The following is a 23,939-nucleotide window of genomic DNA, read 5'->3' on the forward strand; positions in this document are numbered from 1 at the left end:
ATAAGAGCTCTCAAGGGGACGGATCCGGCCCACGGGCCTTATGTTTGACACCGCTGCTCTAGGATGATCCTGTGCTGAGCAGGGGGTTGGACTAGACGCCCCTATGGCCCCTTCCAACTCTAAGATTCAACAAGGAGGACTGGTCAGTACTTGGGCTTTCCTTAGTCTGTGCGTGGTCCACACTCCCAGCTTCCCCCTCCTTCTACAGGATTATCTTCCCAGTGCACAGGCACCATTTCAGCAACATCTGCCTGAGGTGCACCCTGGGAAAGCAGCAGCTCACGCGCCAGTTGGCAAACTGCAAACCCCACAAACTAAGTGGGGGGAAAGAAGAGCATGCCCTGAAGGTGAGCATTCCAAGCTGTCAAAGCTTGTACCCAGAACCCTAGAAATACAAACTTCTCCAGCTAACTAATGTGGTTCAGTGTGGGCAATCCCACAAAATCCAGAAGTGAAAGAAAGAAAAAGTACTATAATTCAGGCTTCCACGTAATCCATCCTGAAAAGTTCCTCTTGGGGAAACTGTCACTACTTAAATCATTCTAAAGCATCTGTATAAAAGCTACTTTACATATTCAGATCAAGCACCTAGGACCGTAACCACTTCAAAACAGGGGCAGAAGAAATATGACTGGATGCTCCCTCCAGATCAAAAACTCCCTGGAAAACGAGCATATCACAATGACCTGATGGCACATTGTGGCGCATGATTCTGTCTAACTTTCTGTGTGCTAGTTTTTTTTTGGGGGGGGGGAGGGGTCCAATATGCAATTTCCCACCAGCATTTTACAGAAGTAGCATCGAAGGGGGACTGAACTGTGTACCTTTACTGAATATGAAACATCACCAGGAGAAGAGTTAATTCCTATTGTGCGGCAAGATAACACAGAGATTTCAAAGAGTGTTTGCACTCTATTTTAATTAAAATCCTCCTGGTTGAATATCTGATTATGCATGTGTCAAAGGCTTCAGTGCAGTCCAAGAGCAAAACTGTTCTCTACGCCAGACAAAGCATGCATTCACACAGGAGGTTGCCTTAGACTGAATCAGGGTGTCATCAAGGTCAGCACTGTCCCCTCAGACCAGCAGCAGCTCTCCAGGGTCTCAGGTAGAGGTCTTTCGCATCACCTGCTGCCTGGTCCTTTAAAGTGGAGATGCCGGGGATTGAACCTGGGACCTTCTGCATGTCAAGCAGATTCTCTGTCGCTGAGCCATGACTCCTCCCGACTGTGCCTGCACAAAAAAGGACCAGACCGCTGCATCTTTATAGGCTAAGGAAAATAAGATACCCTGTGTCGCTTTCCTTCTGGGCGGCGGTTACGATGGAATCAATTTCCTTTGACTGGGAAAGAGAACACAAAGCTATTTCAACAGCTGGCTCAACAGCTCCTACTTTAGTGAGGATTTACGGGAACGACGCTAATCCGAGCAAGACTTTTGAAGTGCCCCTCCCCCCTTCACAATATTCACAGCGTACTTTCCGGGGAATGCCAAGTAAAGATCAACCAAGGCAACTCCCGGCACATCACACAAGTCAAGGGCATTAAATAAGCCTCGCACAGGGTATGTTCTCACTGTCTTATACATTACGCAGCTGCTAGCTGATCAAGAGGAAATGGGACGTAATATATTCACATCAATCACCCATGCGCAACTGTTTTCCAAACCATAAGCACATGGTAGCCAGAGTGGTGTAGTGGTTAAGAGCGGTGGACTCTGATCTGGAGAACCGGGTTTGATTCCCCACTCCTCCACATGAGTGGCGGAGGCTAATCTGGTGAACTGGATTTCTGGAAAGTCGGGATATAAAAACCACCTCTTCTTCTTCTTTACCACTGCTCTTAACCACTACACCACGCTGGCTCCAATAGGCTGCGCTGGCACAAGGCAGCTTCACATGTTCATTCCTTTTGCAGCACTTTCATTTGCAAGCAACAATCTTGGTTTCCAGCGAGGTGGTCACTATTGACCTGCTGAAGATGACCATGATTGACCCGTAGCCACACACTGGGTCCAAAGGAAGATACAAGATCTGAACCCGTATCAGAGCTCAAAAGGTTTCCTAGCAGGTCACACCGTTTTTGGTCCCTCTTCACAATACGCATAACAATGTAAAACTGATAATGCCTAGCATATTGACTTGTCAAGAAACTTTAATTTTATCTACCTGTTATTAATGGGCTCAGAGATTTTTTAAGAAAGCAGTTCTGCGGAAAATAGTTGCAATGATTCAAGTGCATTTGACACTGCTATTTCGTTGCCGTTATGCTGTTCCAGAGAGTCATTAAAAAGCACCGTGTAGCAGCTTCGTAATAAGAATGTATAAAGTACCGTAATTCTAACGTGAGAAATGGCTGAGTATAAAGTTGTTGTTGTTTTTTAAAAAGATCTGAAATCTTTAAGGGAACAATCTTAAAAGTTTAGTTTCGCTTATCTGCTACAGCTAATGACACCAATAAAATTTAAGAGTGTTCATGGCATGCGCTTTTAAGCATCAGTAACTCCCAGTATTAAAAAGAGAAGAGGGAGAGAGAGAGACGAAAACATCGGGCAATGATAAAACTTCAGTAATAAGAATTTATCCTCCAAAGAAAAAGGGGCCACTTGAGTTAAATGGCTTAATTTATTCACGGAGGACAGATTTGTGTCAGAGTTCGCTTAGGAAATAAGAGGTGTAAATTAAAGTTGAACATACAATCGATGTATGTTCCTTGGGAGGTGGTAAGTGCTCCTTCCCTGGAGATTTTTAAGCAGAGGCTAGATGGCCATCTGTCAGCAATGCTGATTCTATGACCTTAGGCAGTTCATGAGAGGGAGGGCATCTTGTCCATCTTCTGGGAATGGAGTAGGGGTCACTGGGGGTGTCTGGGGGAGGTAGTTGTGAATTTCCTGCATTGTGCAGGGGGTTGGACTAGATGACCCTGGTGGTCCCTTCTATGATTCTATGATAGGGAGAGGCACCATGGAAGCCATCAAACAAATACACGCAGGCACTAGGAAGTTGGTTCAGAATGTGTCTGCTAACCAGGACAAAACTATTGACTTGGCGGTGGCAGCAATCTCAGTTCCCAGACGGAGGCTTACTGCTTGGGATGGAAGTAAAACTACCTTCAGCATACAAGACATGCTACTAAGCTAAATCCCCGCCTCCCAAGTCACCCTTGGAAGGTCTTGTATTTAGAGATACCAACCCATATGTTTTTGCATAAGAGGAATATTGGGACATCAAGTGTCCTAAGAAGGGGGGGAGACTCTCTCTGGATCGCCTCTGGGAGAGGCTCCCAATACAGCCTAACTTATTTTTCACTGTGGGCCCCTCATCCCTGGCTCCAGGGAACACTTTTTTGACTCTGCGCTCAAATGCAGGGGAATCTTATCTAGAAATGCCCAAAACCTTCAGGTGACGCCGTTGTTATCATCACGCCAGCCCCGGAAGCAGCAACGGAGACCATGCTTCATTGCCATTTTAAATGAGAACTGATCTCAGGCAGGGGCGGTAGGAAGAGGACACACAATTTTCTGAACAATTCAGCTCTCTGTAAGATTCAAACCAGCACCTCCACTCTAGGATACCTGATGACCTAAGCGTTGTGTGTCTGTGTGTGTTTTGCTGTCAAGTCACAGCTGATTTCAGGCGGCCCCGTAGGGTTTTCAAGGCAAGAAACACCAGGAGGTGGTTTGCCATTGCCTGCCTCCGCGTCATGTCCCTGGTATTCCTTGGAGATCTCCCTTCCAAATATTTGCCAGGGTCGAGGCTGAGTGTATGTGACTGGCCCAAGGTCACCCAGCAAGTTTCCATGGCAGAGCGGGGATTTGAACCTGAGTTTCCCAGATCCTAGTCCGACACATGAACTCACGAAGCTGCCTTCTACTGAATCAGACCCTCGGTCCATCAAAGTCAGTATTGTCTACACAGACTCGCAGCAACTCTCCAGGGTCTCAGGCGGAGGTCTGTCACATTATCTACTTGCCTAGTCCCTTTAAGCTGGACAATTAAGAAAGCTGATAAGAAGAAAGTAGACTCCTTTGAAATGTGGTGTTGGAGGAGAGTGTTACGGATACCATGGACTGCCCCCCCCCCCAAAAAAAAATCAGCAGGTTCTAGATCAAATAAAACCTGAACTGACCCTAGAAGCTAAAATGACTAAACTGAGGCTATCATATTTTGGTCACATTATGAGAAGGCAAGAGTCACTAGAAAAGACAATCATGCTAGGAAAAGTTGAGGGCAGCAGGAAAAGAGGGAGACCCAACAAGAGATGGATTGACACTATAAAGGAAGCCATGGCCCTCAATTTGCAAGACCTGAGCAAGGCTGTCAAAGATTGGACACTTTGGAGGACGTTGATTCATAGGGTCGCCATGAGTCGGAAGCAACTTGATGGCACTTAACACACACACAGTCCCTTTAACTGGAGATGCCAGGGATTGAACTAGGTACCTTCTGCATGCCAAGCAGATGCTCTACCACTACGCCTTAACCACTACACCACTCTAGCTCTCTTGCCTTTGCCTTGCCTCCAAATCCCAGTGCACAAATTCAGGTTCTGAAATTGGACTTAATGCTATTATCAGCTGGGGCTGAGGGTACTCCACAGCCTTACTGGCTAATATCAGGCAGTGGCTCTTCTGCAGGCTTCAGCCTTGGAGAGGGATGCTAGTCCAATGGAGAAGGAACTCCATGTTTCATTCTGACCCTAATATCCAGGTTTGCACATCATAACAAGCGCACTATTGAAAGCACTCTGGATTAAAGAAGCCTCAGCCCTGTGGGCTAAGTGGGGTCTTTCATTAGGAATGCACTGTATCGGCACATGATTATGTAAGTATGGAACACGCACGGAAACTAGGACAGTTAAAAGAGGTGGAAATAACGATTTCCCACTACACTACAAGTAATGCTATATTTATTTGCTCTTAAACTACGGTTCTGTTAAAAATCGGAATGTGAGCTGCTTCTGCTGTGTAAGAAGTGACAGCCACCGGCAGTGGCAAAGCTTGTCACATTTCTCGCCCGGGCTTTCGGAGCCACCGGCGGCCAATCACAAAGCTCTCTTGGGGCAGCAATAGGCTCTTCTACAGCCAATGCAACCACAGGTATAGTAGCAGTGAAACTATCATGAGGATTAAGGGGGGGGATCTGAGCTAGGAAGGCATCAAAGCAGATTTGCAAAACAAACCAGCATACTCCTGTCATCCTAAATTACATTTCCTAGTTACCATGCCGGAGCTGTCAAACTACTGCCTCCTGCATCAGCCGGAGAGAGCATCTTCCAGGCAATCCCGACCAGAAAAGCCAGGGATGTTCCATTTCCAAGCATCTGTGCTTTCCATAGCTGAGCTCTTGAAGCGTGCACAGACTGACTTCTAATACCACTATACATTATTTTGTTTAGATCCAGCAGATTTCTAAGTATTAAATGAACAAAGCAGTGAATTCCGATCCAAGTTTACTTATTTATTGGACTGCTGATCTGTGTATGTGCGCAGTCAGGTCACAGCTGACTTACGGCGACCCCGTACGGTTTTCAAGGCAAGAGACGTTCAAAGGTGGTTTGCCACTGCCTGCCTCAGCGTGGGTTGAGAGGGTTCTGAGAGAACTGCGACTGGCCCAAGATCACCCAGCAGGCTTCGTGTGGAGGTGCGAGGAATCGAACCAGGTTCTGCAGATCAGAGTCTGCCGCTCTTAGCCATTACACCATGCTGGCTCTCTGCTGATCTACAGACAGTGGGGTATCTATGCTAACTATCTGGATCTTAGATGGACAAAACAGTGTGAGCAAGGTCAGGGAGCTTTAATGGGAAAGCCAGTATTCTGTAGCAGTTAGAGCCAGGGCCCCCAATTTTGTTGAACCGTAGGCACTCCAACAATTCTGAGAGCAGGGAAACGGTGCCACCACAAAACAACTACTGTGGAAAGTCATAGCCATGCATTACGGGCCAATTATGAAATCCTCCTACTATGAAGCCAACTGTTTCTGGGTTCTCTTGTTTCAATGAGGTAAAGGAAAGCCAGTATTGCTTCTCTGCTTTGGGGAAGAGATGCTTTGAGGAGAAGAAGCAAATGGGCATTGGGAAATCCACTGTTGCCATGTTAGGGACCACAAGGTTAGAGTGCTGACCTAGGACCTGGGAACCAAGGTTGAAATCCCCACTCAGCTACGAAGCTCATGAACTGACCTTAGGCCAGTAACCTTCCCAATCCAACCTACCTCAAAGGGCTGCCGTGGAGACAAAATGCAAAACAGGGGGCCCATGTATGCAACCCCAAGTACTGCGAAGGAATGGCAGGACGACAATAAGACAGATGACCTCCCTCATGGGAAGGTCAGAACCTTGTTAGGTAGGACAAGGATGCAAGAGCAAGCCCGAGGAGCGTACCAAGACTTATTATACTGCCTCTCATTCACACAACGGTTTACCAATGTTCTGGCACAGCATGGCCGGGCCTGTGGCTCATCGGTAGAGCATCTGCTTGGCATGCAGAAGGTGCCAGGTTCAATCCCCGGCATCTCCAGTTAAAGGGACTAGGCAAGTACGTGATGTGAAAGACCTCTGTCTGATACCCTGGAGAGATGGAGGGCCTATGGCTCAGTGGTGGAGCCTCTGCTTGGCATGCAGAAGTTCCCAGGTTCAATCCCCAGCATCTCCAGTTAAAGGGACCAGGCAAGTAGGTGATGTGAAAGACCTCTGCCTGAGACCCCGAAGAGCCATGGAGAGAGGCTGTGGCTCAGTTTGTAGAGCATCTGCTTGGCATGCAGAAGGTCCCAGGTTCAATCCCTGGCATCTCCAGTTAAAGGGACTAGGCAAGTAGGTGATGTGAAAGACCTCTGCCTGAGACCCTGGACAGCTGGTGCTGGTCTGAGTAGACAATACTGACTTTGAGGGACCTTGATGGCCTGATTCAGTATAAGGCAGCTTCATGTGTTCAGGAAGCAAGCAAATCCAAAAATGGCAGGGTGAGACGAGGCGATGTCTCAGTTCTTGTCAGACTTGGGAGAAATGCTTTCCATAACCAGCAAACCACAACTTCCACTCCTAAGGGGTGCTGATCACAATAGTTGGGGCTGTGAAAAACACTTGACACTAATGGAGCACGTGGAATGATAAACAATACACTTCACTAATGAAACAGGAACTCTTCTCTTCATCTGATCCACCAATAGTTTTTGTGAACAGTTCAAAATGTTTTGAGAGCTGTAGATGGAAGCCATTGTTATAAGAAGCATGAGTGCTTTTACTGTCACTTCAAACTAGATTGGTGGGTCAATAAAGTCACTATGAACTGTTTCACTGTCGTGAACTGTTATTTAGAAAAGGCTTTCGAAGACTTAAGAGATGTAGCAAATTGAAACAGAAACCTTTTTAAAAAATTGTAATGTGCCTTCCTAAAAAAAGGTTGACGGATTGCCTCAGAGGAGCCCATTTTTAATCAACTTTAAACAGGGTTGAAGAATTTGCAATTACGAAAGGCGTACATTTTATAGATTTCAGATTCCAGGGGTTTAAACAAAACGAGGTGGAAAGAACAAAATATCATCTTCATCTCTTGTAACTGTTCAGCGTGCAGAGGTAATTGATTGGGCAGAAAACAAGAGTTATTCTGGCTGACAGCTAATAGTTGGCTGCCCTTCAGCCAAGAAGAAAGGGGAGAGCTAGAGTGGCATAGTGGTTAAGAGCAGTGGACTCCAATCTGGAGAAAGGGGTTTGATCCTCTGCTCCTCCACATGAGCAGCAGACTCTAATCTGGAGAACCAGGTTTGCTTCCCCACTGCTCCACATGAAGCCTGCTGGGTGACCCTGAGCTAGTCAGTTCTCTCAGAACTCTTCCCACCTACCTCACAAGGTGCCTGTTGTATGTGTGTGTGTGTGTGGGGGGGGGGATGGAATTGTAAGCCGCTTTGAGGCTCCTTATGGTAGAGAAAAGCGTATAAAAACCAACTCTAAATAAGAGGGGCTGTATTTTAAACTGAGAGCATATTAATGGACAAAACTATTGGATTCCACTGACCAGCCATATGTTGGCAGACTCTGTGTGTGACATGGGCATTTATTAATTGATTAAATTATATCCTGCCCTATCAAAGCAGGGCGGGTCAATACAGGATAATACAGCATAAATGCAACTTTAATACATCATAAAGTCAACTGAGGCTTTTTACGGAACCCTCTTCATGTCAGCTGTTCACTCCTCTGGCATAAACCAAACACTGGGAAATGGGGGGGGGGAGGAATCACAGAATCATAGAGTTGGAAGGGACCACCAGGGTCATCTAGTCCAACCCCCTGCACAATGCAGGAAATTAACAACTACCTCCCCCAACATCCCGTGACCCCATAATATTGCCTCCTAGAAGAAGAGTTAGTTTTTATATGCCGACTTTCTCAACCACTTCAGGACAAATCAAACCTGCTTACAATCACCTTCCCTGCCCTTCCCCGCAACAGGTGGGGCTGTGAAAGCTCCAAGAGAGCTGTGACTAGCCCAAGGTCATCCAGCTGGCTTCATGCGGAGGAGTGGGGAAACTGACCTGGTTCACCAGATTAGCGTCTGCTGCTGATGTGGAGGAGTGGGGAATCAAACGCGGTTCTCCAGATTAGAATCCAACGCTCCTAACCACTGCTCTTAACCACTATAATATGCTGCCAACACTGGCAAATGGGAATAAGCAGCTAAGGAGCCTAAGAGGGAAAACTGTACCGCAGCCTTGACTGATACTTGCACATAAGAGAAAGCAGTGCAGTGATCAAAAGGAAGAGATGCGCTGGGGAGCAGAAGAAAAGCTGTTTGGCTTGAAATCCCTGGACTGATAGTTGCCTCTTCCTATTCTTCACATTTCAATTAAATTATTTTACCAAACTTTGCCCAATTAACCAAAGTCAGTTGGGGGGGAGGCATGGCAGACAAGTCCATACTGGATTTTCAGTCTATTTAGATGGCTGCTTCTTTGACAGACAGCTGAGAAGCTGCAATATTACTTTTTAGAGCAATATGTACTTTATTCAGAATTTAATAACTTGAATAAATAACTCTTAATTTACTTTGTGTGTGTGTTTTGTGTTTCCCCTGGTGTCTTTGCTGCAGTTTTAATCCAGCCAAACTGAAAGGAAAGCTTCTGAAGTGTGGGATTTTTCCCCTTTGCAGCTGCGGTCAAAGGTTCTTATTCCTATAACTTACTTTGGGGGAGAGGGTCAATTGACTGACCCTCTTCTCACACACCTCCGTTTAGAACTTAATTTTTTTTTAAAAATCCAGGATTAAAGACATACCACAGATATTCTAGTGTTTCAACAATGAATGCAGGCATCATTTCACACAGAGTTATTACGTTAAGATATGATTGGTAGTTCCTTGATAATACTTAGGATGTCTGAACATAAACTTTCTCTTCTGTAGCACAACACTGCCTTAAATAAACCCTGAAGAGCACCTGCCAGTCAGAGCAGGCAACACTGACCCCAACAGACTAAGGGTCTGACTCAGCGTGACACAGCTTTACACGTAAAAACTGACAACTCTGTTCTGCTTACATCCCAGACCCTGTCGGGTTGTGTGTGTGTGTGTGTGTGTTAAGTGCCGTCAAGTCGCTTCTGACTCATGGTGACCCTATGAATCAATGTCCTCCAAAATGTTTTATCTTTGACAGCCTTGTTCAGGTCTTGCAAATTGAGGGCTGTGGCTTCATAGAACAGCTTTGGACTTTCCCTTTGCATCCATTCACGTCAACCACTGAATGTCTTTTCGGCTTTAGTCCAATCGCATAATTAAGAACAGCACTACTCGTACTTGTCCTCTGCTCTTCCCCAGTAGCTGATTGAGTGCCATCTGACCTGTCAGGTTGCCTAGTGGCAATTCTTGATCCCTAGAGGAGGCAAGTGATTTACAAGCCCATTCTAAAGCCTCCCTTGGACTCAGGGAACTTCACTGGCTTCACTGTTTTCTGGATCCTGGGCATCCAATGGGCTTGAGAATACAACTTGCCAACATAGAACGGCCCGTCAAAAACAAAATTAAGCAGTACTAGAGTCAAAATGATTCAACCAGGATCCACCTATTCACCCTTTCCCATTGAAACAAGGGGTTTTGTTTTACAAAACAAACCTTCAAGAGCTCGTTTTAATGCCTTTTCGTTGGCCTTACTCAGCAGGAGATTCCAGCATTTACCTTTGGAGTCTAGGTTGTGCCCCTGTAACTCTGATATTGAGACAATTACCCATATTTTATTGTATTGTGAATTTTATCAGGATGTGAGAAATAGGCTGATTTTGCCCTTGTCGACCAGAGTTTTTAGACATTCAGATGATTTTATTATTAAATATTTACTTGAGGATACAGATGGCAACATTTCCCAAAACAGTGGCAAAGTTTTGTTACAGTGCCACCAGAGTGCAAAGAGCTCGGGTTAGCGTATCAAAATTGTAATCCTGGCTTTGTATTGATCAATTCTAACAATGTTTATCTGCTGGTCAAATGACCATAAATAAATAAACTGAACTGAACAAGACAAATTAGTGTGGTGTGGTGGTTAAGAGCGGTGTAGGGGTTAAGAGTGGTGGACTCTAACATGGAGAACCAGGTTCGATTCTCCACTCCTACACACGAAGGCAGCTGGGTGACCTTGGGCTAGTCACAGCTTCCTTAGAGCTCTCTCAGCCCCACCTACCTCACAGGGTTTATTTCAGCTTTTCACAATGGAGGAATCTCACTGGTAGCAATATTCAGGAGAAATGCAGATGCCATCTGACCCCGGCCGCCTCCACTGAATTGTCAAGATCGCTACTGACAAGTCCAGTCAATGCTTCATGTACTGTACGAATTCCAATATGACATAGGATTAGGAGAGTCTCTGCATTTGTCGCGTAGGGCTCAACAAACTCTTAAATGTTAATTCCTTGTACTACATGAGAGCTACAGGCGAGCAGCCCGGAACCTCTTGGGGGTTTGGGTGCATGAAACCGCATGCTCGGGTTTTTGAATGCCCTTTTACAAGCACCGGTTTGCTTGTCCTCATCTCAGGTTCACCAGAACGCAGCACAGTGCGGAGAAGCAAAATGCGCACCGCTGCTTCTCCTTTGTATAAAACATACCTTTGAGCTGTCGCTGGCCTCTTTCTGGAGGAAGAACCTTTTCTTAAATTCATAGTAAGCATTGTACTGGTGCCATGGCTGCAGGAATTCAAACCTGTTAAAAAGGAACGTGATTTGTTGTTGTTGTTTTAAAAAAGCACAACTCAACATAGCAATCACCAAACACCACTTAATATTCTTTCACCCCAGGCCCAGAAATGGTATTTGATATTCTGAAATATAATAACTTATAACTAAATGCCCAGAAGATATACACGTTCAGAAGCACCAGCTTCAAGATTCTTAGGTAATAACGCTTTATTATTAACTTCGAGTAGCCTCTTGAATTTTAACATAAGGAATAACAACACACTGCTTGAACAGCTCTCCTTGCAAAACAGACTGTCAATATGAGAGAGAGGCAAGCTGCTCTCTATCCCCGTATCGTAAAACGAAACAATTAAGAAAAAAGCCCCCTTGCACTCACCTTGGATCGTTCTTGGCACGGACACTGGTCTCAAATTTAATCCCATTCCTTGCGACGTATTCAGCCAGCTTGTCAATCACAGGCTGAATGTCCGGGGGTGGGGGGATGATGGCAACCACAGGAGGGAGGGCGCTGAAAACATGGGAAGTTTATTATTTACACAGAACAGAGGAAAGTACAACCATATTAAGCCTGTGAAAGAATGTCCATCAGAGATCCCTATTTGAGACAGATCATGATGGGATAGCTGTGTTCGTCTTTCTGTAGCAATAGAAAAGACTAATAAAAAATCTGGTAGGGTCTGAGCTTTTGTGAGTGTGCCGGCGTAGGCCAAGGGCTGGGCGGTGCCCGCAGTCCTCAGATGTGCGGGAGGTATCTAGCCCCTTTTGAAGCAGGCAACAAAGATTATGCTATCTACCAAGGTCAGAAGTCAGAGGTGTCGTCAAAGCAGGCAGGAGTCAACGGCCGGAACGATCAATCATGAGCGATAGCAGGAACACAGAGAAACTGCACGGTTGCTTCCGCAAAGTGAAAGCACGTCTGCACTGCCTTTATCAGTCAGTGCACTTCCAAGCTAGGCTTCATCCTGAAATGACTCAGCACCAGTTCTCTGTCTGCTTAGCCTCTCCAAGCGAGCACTCCTCCTTCTACCTTGCAAAACCACACGCTGCCGAGTCCTGATATGCCTATCCGGTTCAGGTGAGCTTGGAGGGCTGCCATTCTCAGCTTCCACTGCAGGGGTTGGGGGAAGAGTAGCTTCTGTCTGCCCTTGTTTCATCTCTCTGCCTAGCTGTGATTCCTGCTGAGTTGTTTCAGGCTCCTGTGCTACTGACTGCAATGGAGGTACTGAGGGCCCAGAGGCAACCTGTTCCTCCACTTCAGCTTCAGAGTCCTCTGAGTCCTCAGCTCCCAAGGCAGGGCCCATGACAGTGAGTCACAGCTCACTTCTTCATTCTAGCTGCATTTCAAGAAGAGAGCTGTGACTCACGAAAGCACAGAGCCTACCAGAAATTTTGTTAGTCTTTAAGGTGCTACTGGACTCTTGCTCTATTTGCGAGTGATGAGCTATTTGATGTTGAAAAGTGAGTTTTTGTAAGGCAATGCTTTAGAAAGATCAGATGCCGAGCCTGCGAAAGGAAGTTATGCATATCGGCATAAGATCACCAGATTTTTCCAAAGGCACCCAAGGATGCCTTTGGAGGGGCTGTGGCTCAATGGTAGAGCCTCTGCTCAGCATGCAGAAGGTCCCAGGTTCAATCCCCGGCATCTCCAGTTAAAGATTAGGCAAGGAGGTGATGTGAAAGACCCCTGCCTGAGACCCTGGAGAGCCACTGCAGGTCTGAGAAGACAATACTGACTTTGATGGACCAAGGGTCTGATTCAGTATCAGGCAGCTTCATGTGTTCAAGGATGATGTCAGTTGGCACCGCCGGCTGTCAGAAGCCCAGCAATGACCAGAAGCATCAAATCGGCTGGCTGGCTAGAGAGGCAGGAGTGGAGTGCCTCAGGTGCACCCAAAGGTGCAGGGGCATGGCAGCTGAGGGAAAGGGGCTTGCCCTAGGGGTGACACTGATTAACTGAAAGGATTCTGGATAGTCAAGTGCTGAATAACGAAGCTTCTGCAGTGTACACGTTGCAAACTTTTCTATGAAGCCATGAGGGTCACATCATATCAAATTATTGTATGCTAAAATCTTCCCATATCCAGCTCTGCATAAATGAAACCACTCGTGAGCCTTTAAAAAAAAAAGAGGGAACTGAATTTTATCTGAAAAGTGAAAGATAAAGGATTGATTCAGACTTCTCAGCACCCCTGGGAAGTGCAACAAGAATGGGTAGCGCCACCGGCAGGTTCACATCTGGGAAGCACTTTGCTGGTGGTCCCATATATATGAACTAGCATCTTCATTTGGAAATTTTATGTGAGGCTGCCATTATTTGCACAGTTGCACGGCTCAACTGAAGAGCGTTTGCACTTATGGAAGTCACGACGGGTAGCCGTGTTAGTCTGTGGCTCAGTGGTAGAGCCTCTGCTCAGCATGCAGAAGGTCCCAGGTTCAATCCCCGGCATCTCCAGTTAAAGGGACTAGGCAAGTTGGTGATGTGAAAGACCTCTGCCTGAGACCCTGGAGAGCCGCTGCAGGTCTGAGTAGACAATACTGACTTTGATGGACCGAGGGTCTGATTCAGTATAACGCAGCTTCATGTGTTCATGTGTCAACAGCAGTGGAAAAGAGCAAGAGTCCCGTAGCACCTTAAAGACTAACAAAACTCCTGGCAGGGTAGGAGCTTTCGTGAGCCACAGCTCACTTCTTCAGATACATCTTCATGGAAATTACAGTGCTCATGTGCCACTCACTCATGAAGCCGCCAGTTCATATCAACTGGAAAGATGCATGAGTGATGCCCAGTTGCAACTCTGCTGGTGGCCAAGGAACTGAAAAGAAGCAGCCAGGAAGTGGGAACTGGCCCTCAGAGAAGTGAGAATACAGCAACACAGGGGTGTGTGTATGTGTTTCAAACTGGTTACCCAAGCCAAGTCTTCAGGGAGTTATGATCCAAAAAGCTAAATGCCACGAAGGGATCCCAAGAGGTGCCAGGTGGATAGGTAAACCTTTATCAGCAGGCTTTCAAAGCAACATCGCAGTTTCCAACTGACTCCCAATCCCCCCCACAAAAATAATAATAATAAAAAAAAAACCAGTTGGGCTGGAGGTGCAATTATTTTGGAAACAGAAAGGCTTACGAGGTGTGCATAGCCAGAAATGTGGTTTGCTAGATCCTGGTTACGTTTTGGGGGGTGGGGTGGAGGGCACCCAAAGGCAACTACAAACTAGGTGGAAATGTGTGTATTTTTCCGTCAAGTCCAAACTGACCTATGGTGACCCCGTAGGGTTTTCAAGGCAAGAGGCATTCAGAAGTGGTTTGCCATTGCCTGCCTCTGTGTCATGGAGGTCTCCCATCCGAATACTTGCCAGGGTTGAGGCTGAGTATGTGTGACTGGCCCAAGGTCACCCAGCAAATTTCCATGGTAGAGTGGGGATTCGAACCCGGTCCTAGCCCAACACCTTAACCACTACACCACACTGGTTCTCACTGTGGGTCTAAAATATGGTACCTTGCCGGAGTTGTTGCAGGCGTGGCTCCGCTACTGTCGTCAGTCGCCTCTGAAGGCGGTGGAGGGGTAGTGCCAGGAGGTGGAGGCGCGGTTATGGTGGCGATCCCTGTAGTGCTTGAGACGGTCACCCCTGCCGGCAGACCGCTGTAGTAAGTAGCAACATCGATTCCGGGGGGCGGGGGGGCGAGGCAGTATGACCCGTCGGGCAGCATGTAGTAACTGTAATACATGGCCGCCACGGTGGCTATAAAAAGAAGTTTTATGATCAATGCTTCAGGCAGGTTAGAAGAGAAAGGGAGGGGAAAGAACCACGCGGGGGGGGGGACACACAAAATTGTTTCTTTGCACCACTGAAGCCACGGGTAGGGCGCTGCTTTCATTCAAATTTCAAACCTGCTAAACGTGCGCTTTGCTTTTCTTGTATGCAGAATAAGGAACAGCTCTCATGTCAACAACACATCTGGGCTAAATGAGGCAGACACAACCAGAGCCAAATGGAGATGGCACTGGTGGTGAATAAGGAGGCAAAAACACGAAAAGGAATCCCAAACGCACCATTTTTCTTCAGAAATTAATTCACTTTAGCGTGCTTTCAGGTAAATTAAAACTATACTAGACTTGTTATGACTGGGAAAGTGCCGCAGCTTTATGGGACCGCTTTCTTTTTAACCAGAGAAAGCGGCGTTGAGGGTATTTTAAGTTAGCACACTCCTCCATAGGACGCAACAGGCTACTGAGAGGGCTAAAAAAATTTAAGAATTTGTACTCCGGCAGTGCAAATTGTGCAGGCTCTATCAATTATACAAAACTAAACAAATGTACATGATTTCTTCTGCAATTGTTCCTATTTTGCATAAAGTTTGTTCCAGCCCGGGGGTAAATTGGTTTTAACAAACCATAATTTACTGCGATGGTCGAACACAGCCACTGTCTTGCAGAGATGTTTGTCTGCTATTACAGATATTTCCATCCAGTTTCCACAGGTAAACTTCTGGGAAACCCAGGGTTCTATTGGATTACTTTCCTGTTTTTGGCTACAAAGGAGCCTCCAGGATTCCCCGATGCTCCACTTGAAAATGACAATATAAAACCTCTGCTCCCCCATCCAAAAGAAAATACACAGATTATGTTCCCTCCTCCTGAAGGGTGTATACTGGCACCTAACTTTAAAGACTGAATGGGATTTCAAACTCAAAAGACGCAAGAGGATTAAAAGTGTGTGAAGTCAACCATTCTCACTGGGAAGTCAACCATTCTCACTGAAAACATTCTCACTGTCAAAATTCAATGTGAATGAATTCTAAATGATCACTGTAGCATGCATTACAAAATAGCTCAGCAGTTTACAGAACCACCTTGCTGCCATGAGTTGGAAAAAGTCTGCATAATTCATGTGTTCCACAAGCACAACGAAAAATTATGAACAGTTTTTACCCTACAGAAGCAAAGAAAACCCCTAAAGTTCACAGCTGTTAGTGGTATTTTATTAATTATACATGTCTAAATTCCTCATTTATGAAAACTTCAGCTGAATGTGCCATTGGAAACGGAGTTATGTCTGGAATGCGGCTACTTTAATTTCAAACTGTGGCAGTGAGCCTCTCCAAATCATGGAAGGAAAAAAAATCAATATGTTTAACAAAAAGCCACCTTAAACCCAGCAGTAAGGTAAGGCTGTTCAGTGGTAGAGCATCTGCTTGGCATGGTAGAGCATCTGCTTAGCATGCAGAAGGTCCCAGGTTCAATCCCCGGCATCTCCCGTTAGAGGGACTAGGCAAGTAGGCGATGTGAAAGACTCCTGCCTGAGACCCTGGAGAGCCGTTGCCGGTCTGAGTAGACAATACAGACTTTGATGGACAAGGGTCTGATCCAGTAGAAGGCAGCTTCATGTGTTCAAGGTGATCACAGAAGAAAGGAAAGAGGTTCAAGGAAAACAAGAAAGCGGTGAGGAGGGAAATGTTAACTGAGGCCAAAAGGGAACCCTTTTGAGAATAAAAGGCACAGAGATCAAAGCCTAACAGGTACTAGTGTTCCATTACTGAACACTGTTGGTGTGTATATTGCCATCTTTATGGAAGCTGTTTGCAACAGGATGTATGAAACAACCATCTGCATGCACACATACGAGACAAGGGAAAACAGGGTGTCCATCAAATACAGCAGGAATTTAATTCTGACAGCCAGCAAGGAAATCTGCCAATATAACTTTGCCACAAAGGTAGCATATTTTATTTCAAAGCTTCTGGTAGCACAAAAGTCAGAGCGCACCTTTGACAAACTGACGCTACACTGCATTTTCAGGCTAGGAATGCAGCAATGTCACTGGGAGGGAGATTATTACAACACTTTTTTCTCCAACTATATGAACAACTTTCTGTGCCACCCTTGTTAATTTAACGATATACTTGCACAATTTGCCACAGGCTACAGATTTTGTTTCAACAGGAAGAGTGCTCCTACTGTAAACCCAAGACCTTTTCCAAAGCCAGGCTCCCTTTTAAGGCTCCATACTGTGTATTTCCAAGCTCACTGTTTCGTTTTTTCTTTCTTTTTTTGCCGTCAAATCACAGCTGATTTATGGCAACCCTGTAGGGTTTTCAAGGCAAGAGATGATTTAGAGGTGGTTTGCCATTGCCTGCCACTTCCCCACAACCCTGGTATTCCTTGGAGGTCTCCCATCCAAATACTTGCCAAGGCCAAGAGTGCGTGACTAGCCCAGCGATCGGCAAACCGCAGCTCCCGAGCCGCATGCGGCTCTTTGGCCCCTTGAGTGCGGCTCCTAGTCCTCCTCTTTTTTTCTCCCCCTTCCCTTCCTCTTTGGCTATTTCCAGACACTTCCACCCACTTCTGTGTCCCCTCCCTTCCGCCGAGCGATAAAGGTGCTTGGCCCGGCGGGGCTGGCTCTCTCAACTCCCCAGTGCATGGCCCGGCTGGCAGCGGCGCGCTGCTTCCCGGCACTCCGTCGCTCTCTCCCTCTCACGCCGGCCTCTGCCCCAGCATGAGCGCAGCCGCTCAGTCCGTGGCGCAGAGCGGCGGGGGCGAGCGCGAGCCCCTGCTGCCAGGCTGGGAGGTGAAGAAAACTGCACGGGGGGCTTATTGTGGAGTTTGGAGGATTCAGATGGGGGGGGGGAACGTGCCTCTAAAGAGCGGCCAACCCAAGACGGAACCTCCCGTGCACGCAAGGCCCGGTTTTCCCGCGCGAAGCCAAAGGGGGAAAAACAAGGCTCCGCGGCTTCTGTCTCTCCCCCCCCCCCCCGCCAGTACCTTCAGGTAGTCCTCTTGCAGGTGCGGGTCGTTCCAAGTGGCAGTGCGGCTGTTGTGATCCACGAAGAAAGGCCTGCAGACCGGCTGGCCTTTCTTCGTGGATCACAACAGCCGCACCGCCACTTGGAACAACGCACGCCTGCAAGAGGACTACCTGAAGGTACTGCCGGGGGGCCGGGGGGGGGGGGGAGAGACAGAAGCCGCAGAGCCTTGTTTTTCCCCCTTTGGCTTTGCGCAGGAAAACCGGGCCGTGTGTGCACGGGAGGTTCCGCCTTGGGTCGGCCTCTCTTTAGAGGCACGTTCCCCCCCACCCATCTGAATCCTCCAAACTCCACAATAAGCCCCCCGTGCAGAGTTTTGAGCCTTCAGATGTAGGCAATGTGCATCTAGAGAGCAGCAAAACCTCCCATGCGTAAGGGAACAGGGCTGCCTCCTGGGCTCTCTATCAGGTCGAATCAAGGACAGGGGCCCGGCAGCCCTTCGGGCCGTTCCTTCCCGCTTCCCCCCAACTTCTGTGCAATGTGACAGGACTTGAGGGGTCCTCGTGTGCGTGTGTTTTTTTTTTACTGTATTTCCTGGTCGCGGACGGTCATAAATACCTTGGTTTGACTGGAGGGGTTTCTGGGAGGACTGGGAGGGAGAGTTGGGAGGCTGTTGGCTGAGAGGACTGATTGTCCTGATTTAATTTTATGGATACCTTACTTACAATTTAATTTTTATCAATAAATAACATCATTATTAAGTATGATATCAAGTTTTATTCAGTGTACCTATAGTTTAATTAAGACTTAAAACTTTAATTAAAATTTATTAAGTTAATAAACAGTGTACCTACCTATATAGTTTAAGTTTAAGAAATCTGGCTTTCAAAAGAAATCTCAATTGTTGTACTGTTGATATTTGGCTCTGTTGACTAATGAGTTTGCCGACCACTGGACTAGACCAAGGTCACCCAGCAAGTTACCTTGGCAGAGTGGGAATTTGAACCTGGGTTTCCCAGACCCTAGTTCAGTGGTGGCGAACCTATGGCACGGGTGCCAAAGATGGCACTCAGAGCCCTCTCTGTGGGCACGCACGCCGTCGCCCCAGCACAGAGTTCCCCTGAGTTCGTTCCCCCGGCTGAGGAGGCTGGGGACAAGCGGTGCCTTCCCGGCTCCTCCGGGAAGCACCGGACTCCTTCCCAGTGCCTTCTCCATAGTCGCCGGCTGCACGCTCCGGAAGTGAAGACAACAACGAGCCTTCTGCCGAGAACTGGAAGAGGCGGAGCCAGGACTGGGCTGGACCAGGAGTGGGACGCCTGGGCAGCCGTCTGTGGTGGGCTGGTTGGTGACTGCAGCGCAGGGGGTTGGCGGTGAGGGCTGAACGGGGGCCCGCCTGGCGTTTGTGCTGGAGCCAAGCCCTTCCCTTAGCTCGGGTTTCCACTCTGCTCGTTCATGCAACCGAAGGTGCCTCTGAGCATGTGCAGAGGGCTGTCCCCACCATCAGCCCCCCCACATAACAGTCTTTTTTAATTCGTAAGAACAGTTGGAAAAAGAACCAGACTGAATGATTGGGGGCTATGGTCCAGCTGCTTTCCTTCCCCCGCTCGGCCACCCATGCAGGGTTGCCAACCTCCAGGTAATAGCAGGAGATCTGCTATTTCAGTTCACCTGGAGAAAATGGCCACTTTGGCAATTGGACTCTATGGCATTGAAGTCCCTCCCCAAACCCCACCATCCTCAGGCTCCGCTCCAAAAACCTCCCCCAGGTGACAAAGAGGGACCTGGCAACCCCATGTGGACTCTAGCTGTGTTGGCACTTTGCGATAAATAAGTGGGTTTTGGGTCGCAGTTTGGGCACTCGGTCTCTAAAAGGTTCGCCATCAGTGCCCTAGTTCGACACCTTAACCACTACACCACACTAGCTTCTCCCTCACTGTTTCTACAGTATTAATAATGCCCTCATTTATCCAGTTAGAAATATCCAGGCACATTCCAGACCAAATAAAGGCTGATCTCAGTACTGATTCATCTTAGTTAACCTAACTCGATCTGTACCAGGCACGTTTCTATAAAATGGCCATTTGAGAAATAAAAAAAAAGACTCATTTAAGAAGCAGAAGGAGGGCCTTTTAACCAAAGATGAATATAAACAAATAACCAGTGCTTGTAGGGAGAGTGTTAGACACCTGGCATTTTATTGCCTAAAGATCTCTCTAGTTTATTAAAGGCTAATTCTCACCCACTGATTCAAAATAGGCAGCAAGTGTTGAAGGTCGGGGCCAATGATGAAACTCTCCTGGACAGGGAGAATTGCTACAATAAAGAACCAGAGCAGTATAGTGATTAGAGGGGTCAGAGAAGTATCCGGGACATCTGCCAAGGACGCTCTCTGGGTAACCTTCGATCAAGTCACTCTCCCTCAGCCTAACCTAGCTGACAGTCTGGTTGCTGTGAGGATAAAATGGAGAAATGATGAAGGGTCATTACAAGCTGCTTCGTGTCCATATTGGGAAGAAAAGCAGGGTACACAATAGAGATGGTGGATATTTTAATGCTTTACACAAGCATGCTTTTAGCTACTGGTGGAATGTTGTGGTAAACATTTAATGACACTATTGCTACTGAGATACTATTAAGTCCACCCTGGTGATCCCTCTGAGATACCTCAAAACAGCATTCTGATGGGGAATTTATTTATAGCATCCCAAATCCTGTTGCCAAAATACTGGAAAAATAAGTTTAATACCAATAATGGATGAATGGACACAGAACACAATGAAGATGATGTTAATGAACAGGTTGATATCTTTTAAATGGTTATGGGAGGGAACAAAACACATTTTAATTTGTACTATAATAAAATATTAACAAAAACATATAACCTTAATTTTTCAGGTTGATTTTAATAACAAACATGGTAATTATGATGCCTAAGATAATGAAAGGTATTGAGAATATTTCTAAAGGAAGGTTGCATAGCAGGGGATCAGCGATAAACTCAGCACTTTCCTTCCTTAAGAAAAAGCTAGCGCCAACCTCTAGACAGAGACTTCAATTATGCACTTAGCATGCTGGGAGATTTCCAGGCATCTGATTATAACTGGGGGAAATTTTGAGCTGCAGCAATTTGAGGTTTGTTTTCTGCACTGTGCTGTGAAATCTGACAGCCTGCAGGGATCTCAAATATTTTCAAGTTCCAGCTTTTAAGCAATCTGTCCTTTGGTACATACCATCTTGCTTAGGTCAGGTTTAGAATATGTGTTCACACTAGTGCAGCAGATAAAGGCATCACAGTTTTTCAAATTCTTCTTTCGCGTTGTCTAAAAAATCAACTGTCCTGCGAAAGGAGGTGGCCTGGCCAACTAATTAGCCACTCCAGTTGCCAATATCAATAGAAGAAGAGTTGGTTTTTATATGCCGACTTTCTCTACCACTTAAGGGAGACTGAAACAAGTAGAAACAGTGTGGGAGAAGCTAGTGTGGTATAGTGGTTAAGGTGTCGAACTAGGGTCTGGGAAACCCAGGTTCACATCACCTTCCCTTCCCCATAACAGACACCCTGTGAGGTAGGTGGGGCTGAGAGAGCTCTAACAGAGTTGTAACTTGCCCAAGGTCACCCAGCTGGCTTTATGTGTAGAGGGGGGAAACAAATCCAGTTCACCAGATTAGCATCCACCGTTCATGTGGAGGAGTGAGGAATCAAACCCGGTTCTCCAGATGAGAGTCCACCGCTCCAAACCACCGCTCTTAACCACTACACCACGCTGGCAAGATATAACAAAAGAGACACCACCGAAGGACAGCAATGACAGACGAACCACAGTTTGGCTGTGCCATCCGAGCCAGCCCTGGAAGTCTTAATAAATTCCTATATAAGATCATAATTTATTATTATTTTTGGTTTGCTCCCATGAGCATCCTTTCTTTAGATTATGAGCCCTTTGGGGGCAATAGTTCACACGCTATCTAGTGAATTGCTGCAACAAGCCGCAGATCCCATGGGATGGGACAAACTTCCCAAAAAGGAATTGTCAGCTTTTTGCTTTTATTTTCTACCCAACAGCTAAGACAAAGTTCAGAGAGTGAAAGAACAGTGGGCCCAAAATGTATGGTGAATTTATACCAATTACTGAAAGGCACGCAACCTCTGATGTCCAAAAACTTACAACCTCTGATATCTGATGTTACTGGCTATGATTTTATTTTATCGGTCTCAAGATCTATGACCATTGTTTGTATCAATTGTAACAATTTATATGCCATTAAAGGTTTAGTTATGATTATGAGTACTAAGAACTACAAACTCTGCACCAAGAAAAGCTACTCTGCAACCAGGATAAACTATGCAAACCAGACACATTTAAACACAGCATGCAGTAGTAAAGAATGGTGGACTCTAATCTGGAGAACCGGGTTTGATTTCCCACTCCTCCACATGAGCAGCGGACTCTAATGTGGGGGGCCAGATTGGTTTCCCTCTCCTCTACATGAAGATTGATGGGTGACCTTGGGCTAGTCACAGTTCTCTCCGAACTCTCTCAGCCCCACCAACCTCACAATGTGTCTGTTGTGGAGAGAAGAAGGAAAGGCGATTGAAACCAACTCTTCTTCTTCATTCTGAATTATTTACTCTTTACCACTGCCACCCCCACCAACCCCGGGCAAGAAATCTTATTTAGCCACCCTTCTGGCTTCCAGTATTTCAAGCAGACATTTTTCTTTAAAGCATTTCTGTGGATTCACAATGCATTTATACAGCCTTGGCCACAATTAATAATAATATTTCCAAGGGAGAAAAGCCACATCTGGTAATCCCTGCGTGGATCAAAATTGCTTGAACAATGTGCCCTTATTTTATTCTTAAAATTTAAAGATAAAAAATAACCTACACTAAACAGTAATTTACTTGGCATTATAAAAAGTTGTAGTTCTAAACCTTTTCTAAACCCAAATGCCCTGCTAGGTCAAATTTACATTTATGTTTTTGTCCTTATGTTATTTTTAGAGCTGCTTTAATTGCCTCTTTAAAATCTAACTAATACATATTTTGAACTGCACTCCACAAGTTTCTTTTATCGTTGTCCTTGAGATTGTTTTTATCTTTCTGAAGTGCAGTGAATAGATGTTCCAAGAGGTGAAAGTGTGACAAATTATAGAGGTTGCAATTTCATTGTCTTCTGCAAGCAAGCAGACCACCATTCTTTGGCAAGCTGTTTTTCCAAACAGATCTGAAATTGCTGCTGCAATCTGAGGGCTTGAGGGAGGAGGAATCCCCCCCGCCTTCCTTCTTACTTTGTCTAATCTCCTGGTGCCTCTCCATTCCCATCACTAGAAGAAGAGTTGGTTTTTATATGCCGACTTTCTCTATCACTTAAGGAAGAATCAAACCGGCTTACAATCACCTTCCCTTCTCCTCTCCACAACAGACACCCTGTGAAGTAGGTGGGGCTGAGAGAGCTGTGACTAGCCCAAGGTCACCCAGCTGGCTTCAGGTGTAGGAGTGGCGAAACAAATCCAGTTCACCAGATTGGCTTCTGCCGCTCATGTGGAGGAGTGGGGAATCAAACCTGGTTCTCCAGATCAGAGTCCACCGCTCTTAACCACTGCTCTTGACCACACCATGCTGGCTCTTTAAACCACGGCTCTTAACACTACCCCACAACTTGTCCAAGTTGCATTTTCTCATCTTTACCCTCATCCACCTGATCAACAGTTCTATTTCCTGGATTACGTACAGATCTGAGGAAACATAAACCTCTCCCCCCTCCCCTTTGTGGGTGGTTTTTTTGATCTGCATGGGAGCACCACCCACCTCCGGTAGATATATGACAGAGGAAACACAGAGCTGGGAGGGACTTCAAGGGTCATCAGGGAGGGGCCGTGGCTCAGCGGTAGAGCATCTGCTTTGCATGTAGCAGGTCCCAGGTTCAATCTCCGACATCTCCAGTTAAAGGGACTAGGCAAGTAGGTGATGTGAACGACCTCTGCCTGAGAGCCTTGGAGAGGGGCCGTGGCTCAGTGA

At 46.5% G+C, this 23,939-nt stretch overlaps 1 protein-coding gene across 1 annotated transcript in view; it reads right to left on the reverse strand.

The window, feature by feature from the left end:
- The window catches only part of SFSWAP (splicing factor SWAP), a 125,277-nt gene that overhangs the window by 72,856 nt on the left and 28,482 nt on the right, over positions 1–23,939 (reverse strand). Inside the window, exons 8-10 of the mRNA XM_056859526.1 lie at positions 14,673–14,916; positions 11,555–11,686; positions 11,089–11,182 (exon numbers count right to left, since the gene is read on the reverse strand). Of these exons, the coding sequence (XP_056715504.1) occupies positions 11,089–11,182; positions 11,555–11,686; positions 14,673–14,916 (470 nt within the window). The remainder of the gene's footprint in view (positions 1–11,088; positions 11,183–11,554; positions 11,687–14,672; positions 14,917–23,939) is intronic.

This window comes from Euleptes europaea, chromosome 13 (assembly GCF_029931775.1).
Source record: "Euleptes europaea isolate rEulEur1 chromosome 13, rEulEur1.hap1, whole genome shotgun sequence".
NCBI classification, from domain to species: Eukaryota; Metazoa; Chordata; class Lepidosauria; order Squamata; family Sphaerodactylidae; genus Euleptes; species Euleptes europaea.